The sequence below is a fragment of the Limanda limanda genome, chromosome 15 (genome assembly GCF_963576545.1).
Source record: "Limanda limanda chromosome 15, fLimLim1.1, whole genome shotgun sequence".
Classification (NCBI taxonomy): domain Eukaryota; kingdom Metazoa; phylum Chordata; class Actinopteri; order Pleuronectiformes; family Pleuronectidae; genus Limanda; species Limanda limanda.
Genome location: NC_083650.1, coordinates 23,172,466 through 23,188,688, shown reverse-complemented (window position 1 = coordinate 23,188,688; position 16,223 = coordinate 23,172,466). Strand labels below are relative to the sequence as shown.

Below are 16,223 nucleotides of genomic sequence, written 5' to 3'. Positions count from 1 at the left end.
GTCTGCTTCGCTGCGTCCTTATCATCTGTCCACAGGCGAGGTAATCAGCAGCGTGAGCCTGGGTCCGAGCTGCTGACCTGTTTCACACTGGTGTCTCTGGGAAGCTTCTACTGCAGCAGCGAGCGCTAACCTGCTAAACTCGGTTTCTTTCTTATTGTAAATAACTTTAAGCTGCTTTTCCCGTAGGATAGAAAGCTGCTATAGAAATAGTTTGATTGTTCTTGTTATTCGAACTCCACACGGAGCTTTGAGTGTTAACCGGTGAGCAGGTGAAGATTCACCTTTACACTTTGGAAGTCTTATGTAATGAGACAGATTGTGATTGTTGTACATTCAGTTGTGTTCTGTCCCTCGAAAGCAACTCGACCTTCACCCTGAATATTCTTTCAACTTCTTTTCAGGATTGAGGTGCAATAAGTAAAAACTGCTGAGATGTACAGAGAGCATTTACATTTTTATTATTTCTTCTTTTTTTTTATAAACCTGCAAACCAAGAGTAAACTCCAGAATCCACGGGTCCTCCTCCGATCAGAGACACAGACACGTCTCTCTGTTAACTGACTCCTCTGCTCGGCTCTTTTATCTGGAAGTGAATGTTTCAGGCAGTTTGTTTGCACACTGTGAAAAGTGATATGCCTCATTATCTGCTCCTTCCTCATATCTACCAGCACAACCCGCTGGTTAATGATTAATGCAACTCAGGCCTGTGTTTAAAGGGAACTTTCCACACCAGGTTTGTTTGGTAACATCCTATTCTGCTGTTATTTGTAATGTTTGAGTTGTGCTGATTCACCCAACAGAGACAAATAGTAGAATTATTATTGTCTTATCAGGTGGTGTCGTGACATCAGAAAGGTTTACGGCATCGAATAACAACACAAAATCCAAATGAGCCCTGAGAGACGTTAAGAACAACGACTGCACTGTCTGAAGCGTAGACAATACACAAAAGGAATTTGTATATTTGGTTTACAATATTTACCTTGGATTGAAATATACCAGCACTATATTTAGCCTCCGGTGCGGAGCCGGTGTTTCATGTCAGACGAGTTCATGTTGTTTCTCAGCCGGTGAAGACAACACCAGGATGTCCTCACTTCCGGGTGTAGATCTTGTAGAAACACAACTTTGTCTAATCGTGTGCTGATTATTTTCTCGATGGATTGTAGAGATGAAACGTTTTGTATCACAATTGCATCTTGGAGATTTGTTGACTTTGGGTGATGATGATGGACAGTATCAACCAAATCGTCACGGTAACTGTAGTAATTAAAGATTAAGCGGTAGAAATAAACATCAGTAATTTTCACAACAGTTTACAATGAAGCTGGTCATCGCCCCTTTTTTAATAATAGAAAATATTAGATGGTAGTAAAATCCACATTGTTTCCTCGGATCAACATTCAAAACCTTAATAATATTCAGTTTATTATCAAGTATAATGAAGAACTGTTCATTTAATTTTGTTATTGATTAGCTGTGATGTAAATGATGTCTCTCTGTTGTTTTTCACATCACGCTTGATCATGTCAGTCAGAGCTAATCAATGACTGATGACAGGACAAGCTGTCGATCACTGAGTCTCAGAGCAGCTGCTCACAGGCTCTTCCTCCTCTTCCTCCTCTTCCTCCTTCCTTCGATCACATTCGTTCGATTTGAAAAAGAACAGGAAGTGGTGTAAGCGTTGGTGGTTCCCGGCAGCCGTTGACACACTGGTTGTTCTGTCTGTTTTCAGGTTCCACCCTCCTCCGCTCCGCCACGCCCCCCCCCCCCCCCCCTTCTCTCCCTTTCCTCACCGGCTCCTGTTCCCCAGAGGGCAGAGCTAAGTATGGGGTAAAAGAGCCGAGAGGAGACGCAGAGACCAGAGAAGCTGAGGAGGCGCCGCTCAGCTGCACAGGTAACGTCCTGCTCCGTGACCTCAAACCTCCAGAAACCTCCAGAAACACACTTTCACCCTCATGAAGGCTTTTGAAATTGTAAAGAACCGACAGAATTTCCTCACACTGATGGTTTTGTCATTAGAGAAGTTTATTTTCTTGCCAAACAGTGAACTATACAACGTCCATTGTCAAAATAATAGATAGATAGATAGATAGATAGATAGATAGATAGATAGATAGATAGATAGATAGATAGATAGATAGATAGATAGATAGATAGATAGATAGATAGATAGATAGATAGATAGATAGATAGATAGATAGATAGATAGATTACTTTATTCATCCCCGAAGGGAAATTAAGTCGTCATAGCAGCCGGTATATTTGAATACAATAAAATACAATACAATAGAATAAAATAAAAAATATTGAGGTAGAAAGAATAAAAACAGAAACACAAGATAAATAGGTAGATAAGGTGCAGTGGCAAGATGATGGTAATAGTACTGATGATATGATGGTAATGTTATTGTTAGACAGTATTTAAAAATAGTACAGTATATAGTATATAATATAACATAATATATATTTATATATGATAGGAATTATACCAATATAATGGCAGTATATAGTAATAATGGCAGCAACAGTATATATAATAATAATAGTAAATATAGTAATAATAATAATAACACTAATACTAATACTAATTATCTTTCCATACATGCCTTTTAAAGGGAAGGACAACAGTGGTGTAGAACCTATATTTGTCCTCAGAACTATAGAAAGACAAACACACACTGTCCTCAGACCTGCTGCTGCTCTTCTTTCCTCCCGTCCCTCCCTCCCCCCCCTACCCCCCCCCAGGTGAGACGCCGCCTCACTGAACACTTTATCAGGTGGAAACCTCGATGTTCAAACTCAGCCGGGCATTGTCCCGTCAGATCTAATCAATGCACCACGCCCCTCGGAACTGGAACTGCAAACAGCATCAAAGTCCATCTGGCCCAGTGTGGTGGAAAGATCCAACCTGCCCCCCCCCCCAGGCTCTGTAAACAGTTATCTGTGTTTTAAGAGCCGAGCAACAGTAGGGAGCGCTGCAAAGAGTCTAAGGGTTTAATTATTATATAGAAAGGAAGAATGTTCACCTTTGTATGGACGTTTTGCCGCCATTTTTATTATTACTGACATATGGAGCAATAATAGAATCAAAACTAGGTAAATATTCACTTAAGTTTCAGTCCTTGAAAAATCTGGAATAAAAGCCTCATTAAGCCACAGGAGTCAGCCCCTGTGTGTGTCTATTCCTCACAGATAAGTGTTGTATTGTTGTGTTAAGTGTTTGAATTTCGCTTTAACACACAGACACACGTGTGAAACGTGTTTATTTGCATATAGGGAAGCCACGTGTTAATATCAGGTGTGTACAGGGCCTAGGTGGTTTTCTATTGTTTTGATCGAGAGACCCCTACTGGCTGAAGTTATGTATTTAATTGTACATTAAGCCCAAAAAACACTTTTTAGCTATTTCCAGATCTCTTGTATAAACTGTCAAACGTGAACTTGGACACGCCCTAAATGTGCTTTGATCCATGTAATATTGAAACGTGAATAACCTGCTCCGTTCGTTGGAATCAGAACAGGAATGTGACTTCACTAGTTTCCTTTTTTTTAATTCATCACCGTCCTTGTAAAACATTGGGTGAGCCGGTTTCTTGATCAGCTCGTTACATCATCACAGACCAATCAAACGCCTCCTCGCCAGCTGCAGGTGGTCGTGTGGGTTCAGCCTTCTGATGGTTAATTACACGTCTTGTCATCGTGATGTTAGGCGTTCTTCTTCTTTAACCCCTCCCAACTCATTTCCCAGAAGTCCTCTTGTTTGTGTATGGCAATACAGGAAAGCTTCATTATCCATGTGCAGCAGAGAAAGAAAGAAAAGAGAGAGAGAGGGGGGGGGGTAAAGAGGTAGAGCGATGTCGGGGCTTGTCCCTGTTTGTAATACAACACTAAACTATCAGGATTATGTATCATCATCATCATCATCATCATCATCCTCTGTTGCTGTCACCGAGAGAGAAAAGAGCAAAGAGCAGCGAGGAGAAGGATAGAGGACGACAGCTGGAGGAGGAGAGTGGAGGGGGAGGAGGGAGGGGGGGTAAACAGAGGGAGAGAGAGCAAACAGGAGTGCAGCGGTGCAGAGATGTTGCTAGGAGGCCGAGAGGAACACGATACAGAGACAGGAAGGAGACAGGAGGAGGAGGAGGAGGAAGAACCAGCGGAGCCGACGTTTCTCCAGTTTAACTTCTCAGATTGAGTCTGTTTTCAATTAGTCTAAATTGATCATGGTGTTTATTATTTTTTTTTGTGATCAACTTTTTATTTTACTGAGAAATGTAGCAAGGTACAGATCAATGTTACAGTAATCAATAACAAAATATATATTCACATGTACTCATACCTGTCAATGTATATAGACACACAAAGGTAAACAATAAAGGAAAAATAATAACTAGGAATAAGTCAAATAATAAAATAGAAAAAATATATATATATGAAAATATTAAATAAACAAACACAAATATACAATAGGTCATTAATACAAAAACAATAACATATGTATGTAATAAAATCACAGGGAAATAAAATAAAATAACATAAATGAATAAAATAAAATAAAACTACCCCAAACATAAACCACCCACATCCCGGATCCAGCTTCCTAAAGAAACCTTAATCACATATTACAGTTGAAGATGGTGTTTATTATTCTATCATTCATTAGTGTCATCTTCCACATCATCTCTTTTATCATGCTGTCTTTCATTTGCCATATATCACTATCTCTCTTTCTCTCTTTGCCTCCTGATACAAATCACAGTGAAATCAATCAGTTTGGGCCTCAGACACAAGGATTCATCGATTTAATAAATCAGCTGTTTAACAGTGTAGTTCATCAATAACCTGAAGAAAAGTACAGGAGTCCAAGAGGAGTGAGAGGCCCATAAAGTGGAGGGGAAGGGTAGAAGGAGGTGAAGAGACAGACATGAGAGAGCAGGTCCTCAGCAGGGACGTGTGATTCTGCCAGAGCAGAAACCCGAGGTGGACTCCCAGCTCCTGAAAGACTGTATTGTCTGTGTGATCCCAGCACTCACAGGGATTAGAGTTCTCAGGTGCTGCTGCAGATTTCTGTCGGTTGGATTCCAGAGCGGCTGAGGTTCCAGATCAGGGAGATTCTGACGAGTAGCAAAGAGAAGCGAGTGAGACCCATGGAAAAAATGAGGCTATTTCTAAGGTTAACAGAAAGAGAATTACCCACACTGGCAAATATGAATACAGCGTGTCCAGATACTCTCTCATATCTCGTGTCTATGAGTTATATAAATATTAATTTACCACTAACATGGACAGTCCCATGCTTGCGGTCGCTCTGCTCCGGGTGACGCTCCACGGTGGAAACCCGTCCCGCACACACGACATTTAAATATTTAAATATTATCTAAATACTACTGCCTCTAGCATGTTTGCACCAGTTATCATTTGCATAATTATTCTTCAGTACATCGCCCGCAAAACATCGACCAACCAAGCGTGCAACCTGTTCTAATGCACACCGCAATTTAGCACATTTGATCTGGGATCTGGCAGGAAGTGCAAATGATTAACAGGAGCTTCCAGTAACTGTTTCATAAAGCAGCCGGTTTTACAGACTAATCTTACAACACCACCCCACCCCCCCCTGTTGAATGTTTTTTATTCCAGGTTGGACACTGGTTTGATTGTTTTATTGTGTTTAGATGTGAAGATGCTTCTTCTAGATTGTTAAACCTTCTTCTGTCAGAGCACTAACACACTGACTGGTTCCCTGGATCTGGAGACTGTGCACAGAGGTTTCCTGACCGACTGGGACAGAGAGGTTAACAGAAATCACAGAGCCAGACGATTGTGGGTCAGCGACAACTAGGGTTGCAAAATTCCGGGAATATTCAAAGTTGGAAACTTTCCATGGGAATTAACGGGAATAAACGGGAATTAACTTGAATTTATAAACTGGAAATGTTGTGGGTAATTTATACTAACTGTATTTACCTTGTCATATACAGACATAAATATAAACATTTTGTTGTGTCATAGGCTGATTTGAGCCCTGAGGAAACTTTGGGCACTTGACTATATGCTTCTGCATCGTTGTGTCATTCTTAACATAGGTCTTTGCACAGTATTTGTAAATGTACACAGCCTTTCCTTCTACATTGGATGAGGTGAAATGTCTCCACACATGAGAGAGTGCACGTGGCATTGTTCTGTAGAATAAGATGAGAAACAAGTTTGTAAAAAAACACTAATGCAATGCCAGAGATATAAATAGTTAGCCAAACAATTGAACAATCCTCAATCAGCATGCTAATATATTTTCCCAGTAATATCATGGAAACTTACCTGACTAGTCCTGCACTCTACAGCAGGCCTCAATAGCCCTGCTGTAGAGTGAAGCATGCTGGGAGTTATCTGTGCATGTGATGGAAGAATGACCAGTGGAGCGTTGAAACTCAACGTTCCATACATCTTTAAAATAGAGTTTTGAATTATGTTTTAATTGCTCAGCGTTTAATTTGCAGAGGTTTTTTTTATTTCAAAATTACCAAAATTCCCGAGCTAAACTTCCCATGGAAAGTTTCCGGAAAGTTTCCGGAAATTTACCGGAAACTTTCCGCCCCTTTGCAACCCTAGCGACAACTAATAAAAACATATCATCTACTTGACATGTGGTCAGAGGCAGTTTCACAGATGGTTGCCCGGCTGGCAGCCCCTCCCTTCCTCACTGCAGCAGCTCTTGCATCACACCCGAGCTCCGGCCCCTGATAGGATTGCAGAACAGAAGAATGCAGTGAACAGAAAAGTTTGGATTCGGACCCGAAAAGACTTAAGCGATCAGTCCAGAGCTCCAGTATTTATTGCAAGGACGGAACAGTACAGCCCATCCTGGTTTGTTCCCTCACCTGCTGAGTCATCAGTTGTTGGGATTTAGTGCTGTGGCTGAGCTTGACCCTTGACCTCTCTGTGCAAAGCAGCAGGCAGGCAGAGTGTCTTCACAGGAACCAGTGAGGACACCGGAAGACAAACGCCTCCGAGTGTGACTTTGTTTTCAGCAACATACCAGTGAGCTGGACCTGTGTGTGTGTGTGTGTGTGTGTGTGTGCGCATCAAGGTTGCGTCAGGGAATTGTTGCTTCACAAAAGGTTTCACAACTCTTCTTCTCCCGTGTGTTACTCTCCGCCCTGTCCTGCTCTACTTCTGACTTATTCCGGTTCGACAATACAATTAACAGGAAATCCCAAAAGACGTATTCAGTGTCAGGTCACTTTGCCTCAATCTGCCGGTTGGAATATTGTACAAATTTGTTCATTTGTCTCGAGGTTAACCGTTGAAATTCTGTTCATTCATATATGAACATTGCATTTGTAGCGTTTATTTATTTATTGAAATTTGTCAAAAAAGTATTGTTGCAAACAGGAGAACAGCTGTTATGAGCTGAAGTGTGTTACTGTCCCTCACACCTGTCTCCTGTTGTGTGTCTGTCCAGGTGGGTGCAGGACCCTGTCATGGCGGTGCAGCGGAGGAGGCTGAAGCTCGTGGTGACGGTGATGATGATCAACCTCTTCATCTTCATCCTCATCTTCCGACAGAGCGGTCAGGACAAGAGCGGGCTCCACAAGGTGCACATCCCCTCCGAGCCCTTCTGGAGCAAGCTGGCCCCGGTGCCGGCCTACTGGAACCGCCAGCAGCAGATCCTGGACTTCCAGAACAATCCCATCCTGGCGTCCAACTACAACGCCTCGGAGCTTCCTGATTGGCTCACGGAGACCAGCCTCTCCACGGACCCCTGCCAGCAGAACCTCAGGGTGACCACCCAGGTGAAGGACTACAACTCCCTCCCGGAGCGCTTCAAGGACCTGCTGCTCTACATGCACTGCCGCTCCTACCCCATGATGGTGGACCAGCCTCAGATCTGCGAGCAGCCGCCGTTCCTGCTCCTCGCTATAAAGTCCCAGGTGTCGCACTTTGACCGACGCCAGGCCATCCGTCAGTCCTGGGGGCGGGCCGGCGTGGTGTCCAATCAGACGGTGGCGGTGGTCTTCCTTCTGGGCAACGCCACGGCCTGGGACCACCACCCGGATCTGTCCAGCAGCCTGCGGGACGAGAGCCTGCGCCACCGGGACATCATCCAGTGGGATTACCGGGACTCCTTCTTTAATTTAACCGTCAAGGAGGTTCTGTTCCTGGAGTGGATCCAGATCCGCTGCTCGTCCGCTCGCTTCATCTTCAAAGGGGACGACGACGTCTTCGTCAACACGTACCGGGTCCTGGACTTCCTCAAGGGCCTCTCGAAGCCCAAGGCCAGGGACCTGTTTGTGGGGGATGTGATCACTGAGGCGGGGCCACACAGAGACAAGAAGGTCAAATACTTCATCCCAGAGAGCATGTACGTGGGGAAGTACCCCCCGTACGCAGGAGGGGGCGGGTACCTCTACTCCGGGGACGTGGCGGCCCGGCTGCACACGGTGTCGCACCGGGTTCCGCTCTACCCCATCGACGACGTCTACACGGGCATGTGTCTTAAAAAACTGGGGCTGGGCCCCGAGAAGCACAAAGGCTTCAGGACCTTTGACATAGAAGAGAAGTACCGGGCGAACCCGTGTGCCTATAAGAGTCTGATCCTGGTTCACCCCAGGACGCCGCAGCAGATGATCCAGATCTGGACCTGGCTCAGCAGCCCGGACCTGAACTGCCAGTGACCTCGACGGCCCCGGAGGAGAAGTGATAGATATTTGATCTTGAACAGGGTCCCGGACTCAAAGTTGGCAGCTTTAAGTTAAGATATCCTTGTTCTGGTCTCTGGAGCCTCGGACGTATCGCTGCCTCCGGTTCTCAGAACGACCACCGTAGTATTCTGGCTTGATGTCGAACTTCCTGCTTTGTCGCGTCGAACGAGCTTTACCCCAAAGCGACCGTGTCTGTCTTTGCGTGCACATATTTATATTTCACAACTATTTATATGGCCTTTAAAAAAAATGCTTTAACACTGTGTCGGAGCGTCCCAATGCTGTATTATTATATAAACGTGGAGACTGAAACCCGGGATGTGTCCGCCTGGGATTCTCTGTTCTCTGAGAAATCTGAAAAGTGTGTGTCTGAAAAGAGTGAGAGGTGAAAACCAATGGTCCCCGTGCGCGGCCGTTTCTTGCTGCTCGAGCTTTAAAAGGAGCTTCCTGGTGAACATCCTGCTAATTGTTGCTGGAGGCTTAGTTTGTGCTGCTATTCCCATCCACACTCCCAAAGTATTCACTCGTGACTTGTCCCACTAAGGAAACTCTCTCTTTTTATTGTCCCTTTGCTAATTTACAAAACATTCAGTTTCTCACAGACCTTCTCTCTGATTCCTCTAAATCGGTGCTCACGCTCTCTTAGCTTTTCCTCTTTTTTTTTTAAAGTTGTATAGTGTAAAAAGTTCAAATCCTTCCGTAGTTTGGAGAAGGGGGAGTCTGGTGGAGGGAACACGTGTTGTCGGGACATGAGGGGACAGGAGTCCAGCTCCGTGCAGCTCAGCAGGTCTGGGCCCGACATGGACGGAGAAATCTAAATGCTGTTGACCTTCGGCTTCAGGTTCTCACTTTACACAGAATGAATGAAAAACAGACCAAAATAAGAAGAAGACTCTTTTAAAACCCAAAGTGCATTTTCAGTGAGACGTGAAAACCTTTCTGTCTCGACTCGTGTTGAATGTTGTTGAATGTCGAGACGTCGGAGAGTGAAAAATGTTTTAAACATCAAATCGACGTTATGAGACACATCGACCCTGATCCTTAAAAAGGCTTCATCTCATAAGTTTGTGTCAGTTCCCTGTTTTGGAGGAAACGATTTCGATTACACCCTTTTAAAAAAATTTTATCATGAGAAACTCTGGTCTCAGACGTGTTCAGTGATTTGTTCGACCTTCTCTCCAGGAACCTGTTTGTTGGAATGAAAGCTTTACTTGAATGTCACTGCTCGGATCCACGATGTTTGTCTTCACTCGCTGTCTTTTATTGTCTCAAGGAGAATCGTGTCCTGTTCCTCTTACAGCTGAGACACAGACGCACGATTGTGATGATTGATTCAACGCCCTCTCTGAACGTCCGTCTTTACGCTGGTTGAAGCTCTGATTCTCTCCAGGATGTCAACACTTATAATAAGTGGCATAAATGTTGGTTTGAGTCTCGTGTTCAGGTGGAACCTGGTTGTTAGAACGTCTGACGTGAGAGAGAGAGAGGATGTGGACTCACGCCTCTGTTAGAGCTCCCCCTGCTGGTTAAAGCCTCCTACACCTTGACTGAAGACTGTAATACAACACTTAATTTATTGTGTCCTGTTTGTGTGAGCGTTTGTTTTGTGGTGACCTGTGTTGGTGTGAGAGTTGAGAGACAAATGTAAATTATGACAATCACAGTGTTGCTCTGAAAGGTTTTGTTTTTTTTATACGTGTTTATTCTGCGATAACCAACTTTACTAGACACTATTTTAGCTTTGTGTGGAAATCTGTTGTCTCCATGTAGGATAAAAACAAACACTGAAAAAATAGGAGACAATAAAAAGAGCCGGGAACCGAGTGGAGCTCGTTCATTTACTCAAATTTAAAATCCATTCGTGGCCTGTTTGCTGGTCGTCGCTGCAGCTTCTCACCAACAGTCAGGGACGTTAAATCCTCGCTGCCCACAGCTTTTAGCTACGTGAAATGTTTACATGTTATTAAAAGTCCTCATCATTTATTTTTATAATTTCTACTTCTGTCCGATGATTGGCCTGTTTGTGTGTTTTCATTTCTCCACGCACGTGTGAAATGTCTTTGTGGATTTTACTGCCGGGTGTTTTTTCTTTAAGAACCTTTTCTCGTCTCTATAAACCGTCAGTGTTTCTCTGGGCTCGTCTCCCAGGATGTGTCGTTCTCAGCGGGTACACAAACAAAAACAATGTGTACATCAACACAACAAGGCAAAATTTACAGTACAAACGAAAAGACTATAATGAAACAATATGATTGAAGAGTAATTATGTGATAAAGATTCAGACTGAACGTTCAGGAACTTTCAACAAACAACTTGATGCTCACAGGATCAAATGTTGTTTTTGACCCACAAAGAAAGTTTCCACATTGGGAATCTTTCACTTTCCTTATCATTCATTTCTAATATTTGCTGCATTAACCCCGTGGTCACGTGTAATTCCTGAAACCTGTGGTTAGTGTTGCACCGGTCAGAGATAAAAAACCAAATCTGTGCCTGATGTTTGTACGTACTGTATGTAGAAGAGTTTCCTTCAGCCATGCTAAGCGTGATCGCTTTTTTTTATTACCTAGAAAGACTTGATTGTTTGAATAAAGTTATATTTTGCTGTTTTTGTATATACTGTTCTATGCATTTTTATTGTAATACAAATAAATTATGTGACATATGTATTGTTTGTTCGTTTTAATTTTTTTAAAGCTGTGTCTAAATGCTATCGTATATAAAATAGAAATGTGATAAAAGAATGAGACAGTTAAAGTAACTTCTGCAACTTAACTTGATTGTTAAGCTGCAAAAGTGTTAACTTAGACATTTCAAAAGTGTATTTTCTGCGTCTAGCCTCTAATCATAAGTTCACAACCCTTTTCTTTACCCTTTGTCAAAGTTAGTAAAACAGTTGTGAGCATTTAACAAAAATAAGTCTAGCCCTAATCTTTAAATTGTTTTTTTTTATTTGTTAATTTGAAACAACTTGAAGAACAAGTAGAAATATTAATTATTTCATGATTTTCTTTGAGGAAACTGCAGATTCAACAATTCTGAAACTAAATAAAATAAAATGTATTCAAACTAAAACAGATACATTTCTGAGACTGTGATATTGTCGCTGTTGATGGTCAGAATGAATTACATCAGATTCATTTAATATGTAAAATCTTTTGAAAACACTGAATCTCATTCAAAAGATTCATGCTCCTCACCAGCAGGGGACAGCAACGTGTTCTGCTGAAACAAAGTGAAAGTTAACATTTGTTTTATTTAGAAAGAAGAGGTTTTGTTAAGTAAATTACTATAAACAAATAACACATTAGAAAAATTTGACAAACCAGGGGAAGTGTACGTTTTGCTTCCAGGACTTTCATATTATACATATTTGTTTTATCACTTCTAATGAGATAAGACATTGAATGATCTCAGGATGTCAGCAGCTTTTCACAGAGATGAACTCCAGGGTGTTGATGGGACATGGTTGTCATGGTGACCATTTTCCCAAGGGAGACCCCCTTATCACCTGGTGCAGGTGTGTGTGTGTGTCTGTGTGTGTGTGTGTGTGTGTGTTTTCTCACAGTTAATGACTCAGTGGCCCTTTGAAGGGGAATCATAATAAAAAGATAAAAAGTAATTTGGGCTATGATCTGTTTTGAGCAGATTTTGTTCTTTGCCAGAAGAGACTCTGAGTCATCACACACACACACACACACACACACACACACACACACACACACACACACACACAAACACACACACTCTGAGACTCATAACCATTAAACCAGTGTGTTTTTTGACATTGAATCACAGACTTGTTGCATCAGAGTTAATCAATGAAGAGTCAATAAGTGACACATCACAGTAAACAGTCGACTCAGGAAATGAGTCTTGATCCGTTACATTGTATTCAAACTTAATAAAGTGACCTTATGTCACTTATTGTATCAGATATCGTTTCCTGAAATGAATATATCTGGATAATTAGGTCTGGATATTTTCTAGACTTCATCTTTTACAAATGAGGACGCAGCCGGAGAGAAGGACAATGACACTTTCATGTGTTTCATTCACAGACGTCCCTGAGAGGGGGGGGGGGTGGGGGGTTTCACCTTCTCCTCCAGCAGAATGACTTCAGCTCATTTAACTCGGTGTAACTGAAGAAAGGACGAGAGCACCGAGGATTTATTTTTCCATTATCTGCTTTTTTTCTTTTCTTCTTCTGGACTCATCTGCCTGAGGTGTTATAATCAACGTATTGGAAATAAAGTAGCTCTGTGTTAAATCTTATTTTGTTCGGCTGTGGCTGATTGGTTATTGCAGACTACAATAAATAATATATGACCTTCACAGTCAGGGTATTATATATTCATATAGTCATATATTATATAGGATGTATTGGTCAATTACAGGGAATCAGGTGTGTGTTGTGGGACTGAGATCAGCCAATGCAAACCACACAGTGATTTCACTCTTCATTTCAGTCAGCAGAGGTTTTGATTGGCCTCCAGGAAATGACTCAAAATTAAATCATTTTCCATCTCCAGGTTCGATTTGATTGGTCCACAGCTGCATCAGCAGAGGAGCGCTGACTACAACTCCTGACTCACGGATGACATCAGCAGCTGCCAGGAAGCCAGGATGATAAAACTGGATCTTAAGTTCTCAGGAATCGATGGAGGGAGCAATATCCTCTCTCACATGATCTCCTGGATCAATGCAGACGCACCGTGATGCAAGGAGAAGAAGGAGAAGGTGGAGAAGGTTCTGCTTGTACACACTTTGGTCACACCATTATGTTCCACATGCCGTTTGCATTGCGTGTTGGTAAATCAGGTAATGGAACCACTTGTATTCCTGCAGCCTTTGGAAAGTTTCCTCTTTTTTCCAGACTGGAGCGAATGAAGAGGAGGAAACAGACGCTCACTGTGAGGTTTTCCTCGGTGAAGGATGTGACTCACCAGCCTGATCCAAATCTCCACTTTCCAGCTAAATGACCAGACTGCAGGAAACGTGTGTTTGTGTTTGTTTGAATGTCAGCGTACGACAGGTACAAGCTCGGCGACAGATTCTGAGATAAAGAGGTCAGACTCTGACATTGACTTGACTCAGAATCTCATCTTTAATGTCGGCAGCACTGAAAACATGTGATCCATCACAGTGTTTGTTGATCTGTTCTGTGTCTTGTTCACGCAATGGAAACGTTTGCTTTCTGTCTCTTCCTGTTTCTCTTCTGTGATGCTGTGAATCTCTCTGTAAACATGTTAAAGTGCTTCTCAGTTTCTCATCAGCTGCTGCAGAACATAAACTCCCATTTTCCAGTAGCTTCAGTGGAAGTATCTGCTGTGTCTGTGGTTTATTTTCCTATTTTGCACGTTCCAGAGAAGTTCCAGAGAAGTTCCAGAGCTCTTACAAAGTTACAAAACCAAATTTTTCTGTTTGAAATCAGAGTTCTAGTTGCTGTCATTTAAAACGAGCTGAAGCTGAGTCCAGTAGTTTGATTATCTTGCTTCTCTTCTTCTGTTGCATCCGTCTGACCTGATCTAAGACTTATTAAAGCACCTGCTGTTACCATCAATGACCACAGATGTCGCCAAATCATCCATGAATGAAATGAAGGATTGTAACTTTAAAGCAGCTCTGAAGAATAATGTAATAATACGACGATGTGATGAGGTTCATGCAGCTGGAGAGAATCATCCTCTGACTTTACTTTGACTTCACGGTGAGCTTCAGCTCTTTTAGAGCGGCAACACATTCACTGTTTTGGTTTCGATTTGCCGCTCTCGTAAAACTCAAACAACAATCAGCAGCTGGTGAACATGGTGAAGCATTTAGGAGCTGAAGAACCTGATCGTCTCCACTGGGGCTGATAATAATTCAATGTTTGCTCTCGTCATTCCCCAAAAAGACTTTTTTGCTGGATGCTCAGGTCACTGATCCCTCATCTGTGACTGAGGCCTGATGCTGATAACAGGGATAAAATCAATGATCCTGCTCCAACAGAAACCTCAGAGACACAGTGTTGACTGCCACCTGGATCTGAACTTCACCACAAAGCACTGTCTGCACATATGAGGGGGGGGGGGGGGGGGGCAACATGATGAAGGAACAGGGGAACATGATGGAAGAGCCACCTCCTGGTTTTAATGAACATACAGTACAGCTTCTCCAGTCTGAGGCGGAAGCTGTGCTCTAATTCCTTGCGTCCTTCGGGGAAAAGAGAAATGATAAGTGAACAGAATCAAAAGGGAGGCAGAACAGGAAGGGGGGGGGGGCTGAGAGAGAAGAGGAAAGAAAGGAGGAAAGAAAGAGTGGAAGGCAAAGCAGTGGGATAGAGAAGGAGAAACAATCCTTGCAGGTAGAAGAGGAGGAGGTGTGAGGAGGAGGTGTGAGGAGCAGAGCGTCTCTGGAGAATCTCTGCAGAAAATCTCATCACAGAAAAGAAAGAGAAAATGAAAACCTTCCCGAGCTCGGCTGCAACAATCTGCTTCTGACTCGGCTCCACCCGGCTGCTGCAGCACAGGAGAGGAAACACCCACGTGCACAAGCACATGCACATGCAGCAGACACATGTTCTCTTCATTATGAAACTCAGGGCACAGAAGCTCCTGGTGAACATGGATCCACTTGGTTTCCTCCAGAGACAGAATGAGAGCGAGCACGTGACCTCACTCGTATGATGAAGAGTCTGAATCATCAACCTATTTCTGGTTTCACTTCTGGATTGTGGGAGGAGAAGGAGACGTGGCGTCCGTCTGTATATTCAGCAGTGGTGAGAAGTAGCGAGGTAGAAATACTTTGTTTCTGTACTTAAGTAGATTTTTCACATATCTGTACTTTACCTAGGTATTTATTTTCCTGACGACTTTTTACTTTTACTCGTTACATTTGAACACAAATATCTGTACTTTCTACTTCTTACATTCTCAAAACTGGCTCGTTACTTGAGGGGAAACATTTTGGATTGTTTTGTGTCTGTATAGGCCTACTATAAAAAGCACTTTGCATTTTTAATAATTGTACTTTTACTTTTGATACTTAAGTACATTTCAACACCAGATACTTTTGATACTTAAGTACATTTAATATGAGCTACTTTACTCTACCTTTACTCAAGTCATTTTCTGACGGGTGACTTTTACTTTTACCGAAGTCACTTTCAGGTAAGATATCTGTACTTTTGCTCAAGTATGGCTTTCAAGTACTTTATACACCACTGATATTCAGTGTGTGTCAATGATCCTCTTGTTCACAGGATCTGGCTTTATTATCCTACCTTCCTCTTCTGATGATTTTTGGGACAAAGCTGAGAAAACATGAACTTTGAAGTGTTTGTTAACCTCTGAGTCTTTCATTTCCTTTCGATAACACTCATTATGACCGAGGTTCACGTTCACTTCATCAGCTCGTCCTCATCTGATCAGTTCATGCGTCTCCGTCATGTTTTCTGCTTCCAGCTCCTTGTCGTCCTTCCTCTTCAAACCAAACAAACCGAGAGAATCTGACTGTATCTCCAGCTCCACAGAGTGG

At 42.7% G+C, this 16,223-nt stretch overlaps 1 protein-coding gene across 1 annotated transcript; it reads left to right on the top strand.

Annotated features, from left to right (window-relative positions):
• Positions 1-1,769: 1,769 nt before the first annotated feature.
• Positions 1,770-11,369, top strand: b3gnt2b (UDP-GlcNAc:betaGal beta-1,3-N-acetylglucosaminyltransferase 2b). The gene is made up of 2 exons (XM_061087084.1): positions 1,770-1,897; positions 7,466-11,369. The coding sequence occupies exon 2, from the start codon at positions 7,485-7,487 to the stop codon at positions 8,676-8,678; it is 1,194 nt and encodes a 397-aa protein (XP_060943067.1). The 5' UTR covers positions 1,770-1,897; positions 7,466-7,484; the 3' UTR covers positions 8,679-11,369.
• The last annotated feature ends 4,854 nt before the right edge of the window (positions 11,370-16,223 follow it).

Coding starts and splice junctions, on each gene's coding strand:
- b3gnt2b (XM_061087084.1), top strand. CDS start 7,485: ATGGCGGTGCAGCGGAGGAGGCTGAAGCTCGTGGTGACGGTGATGATG.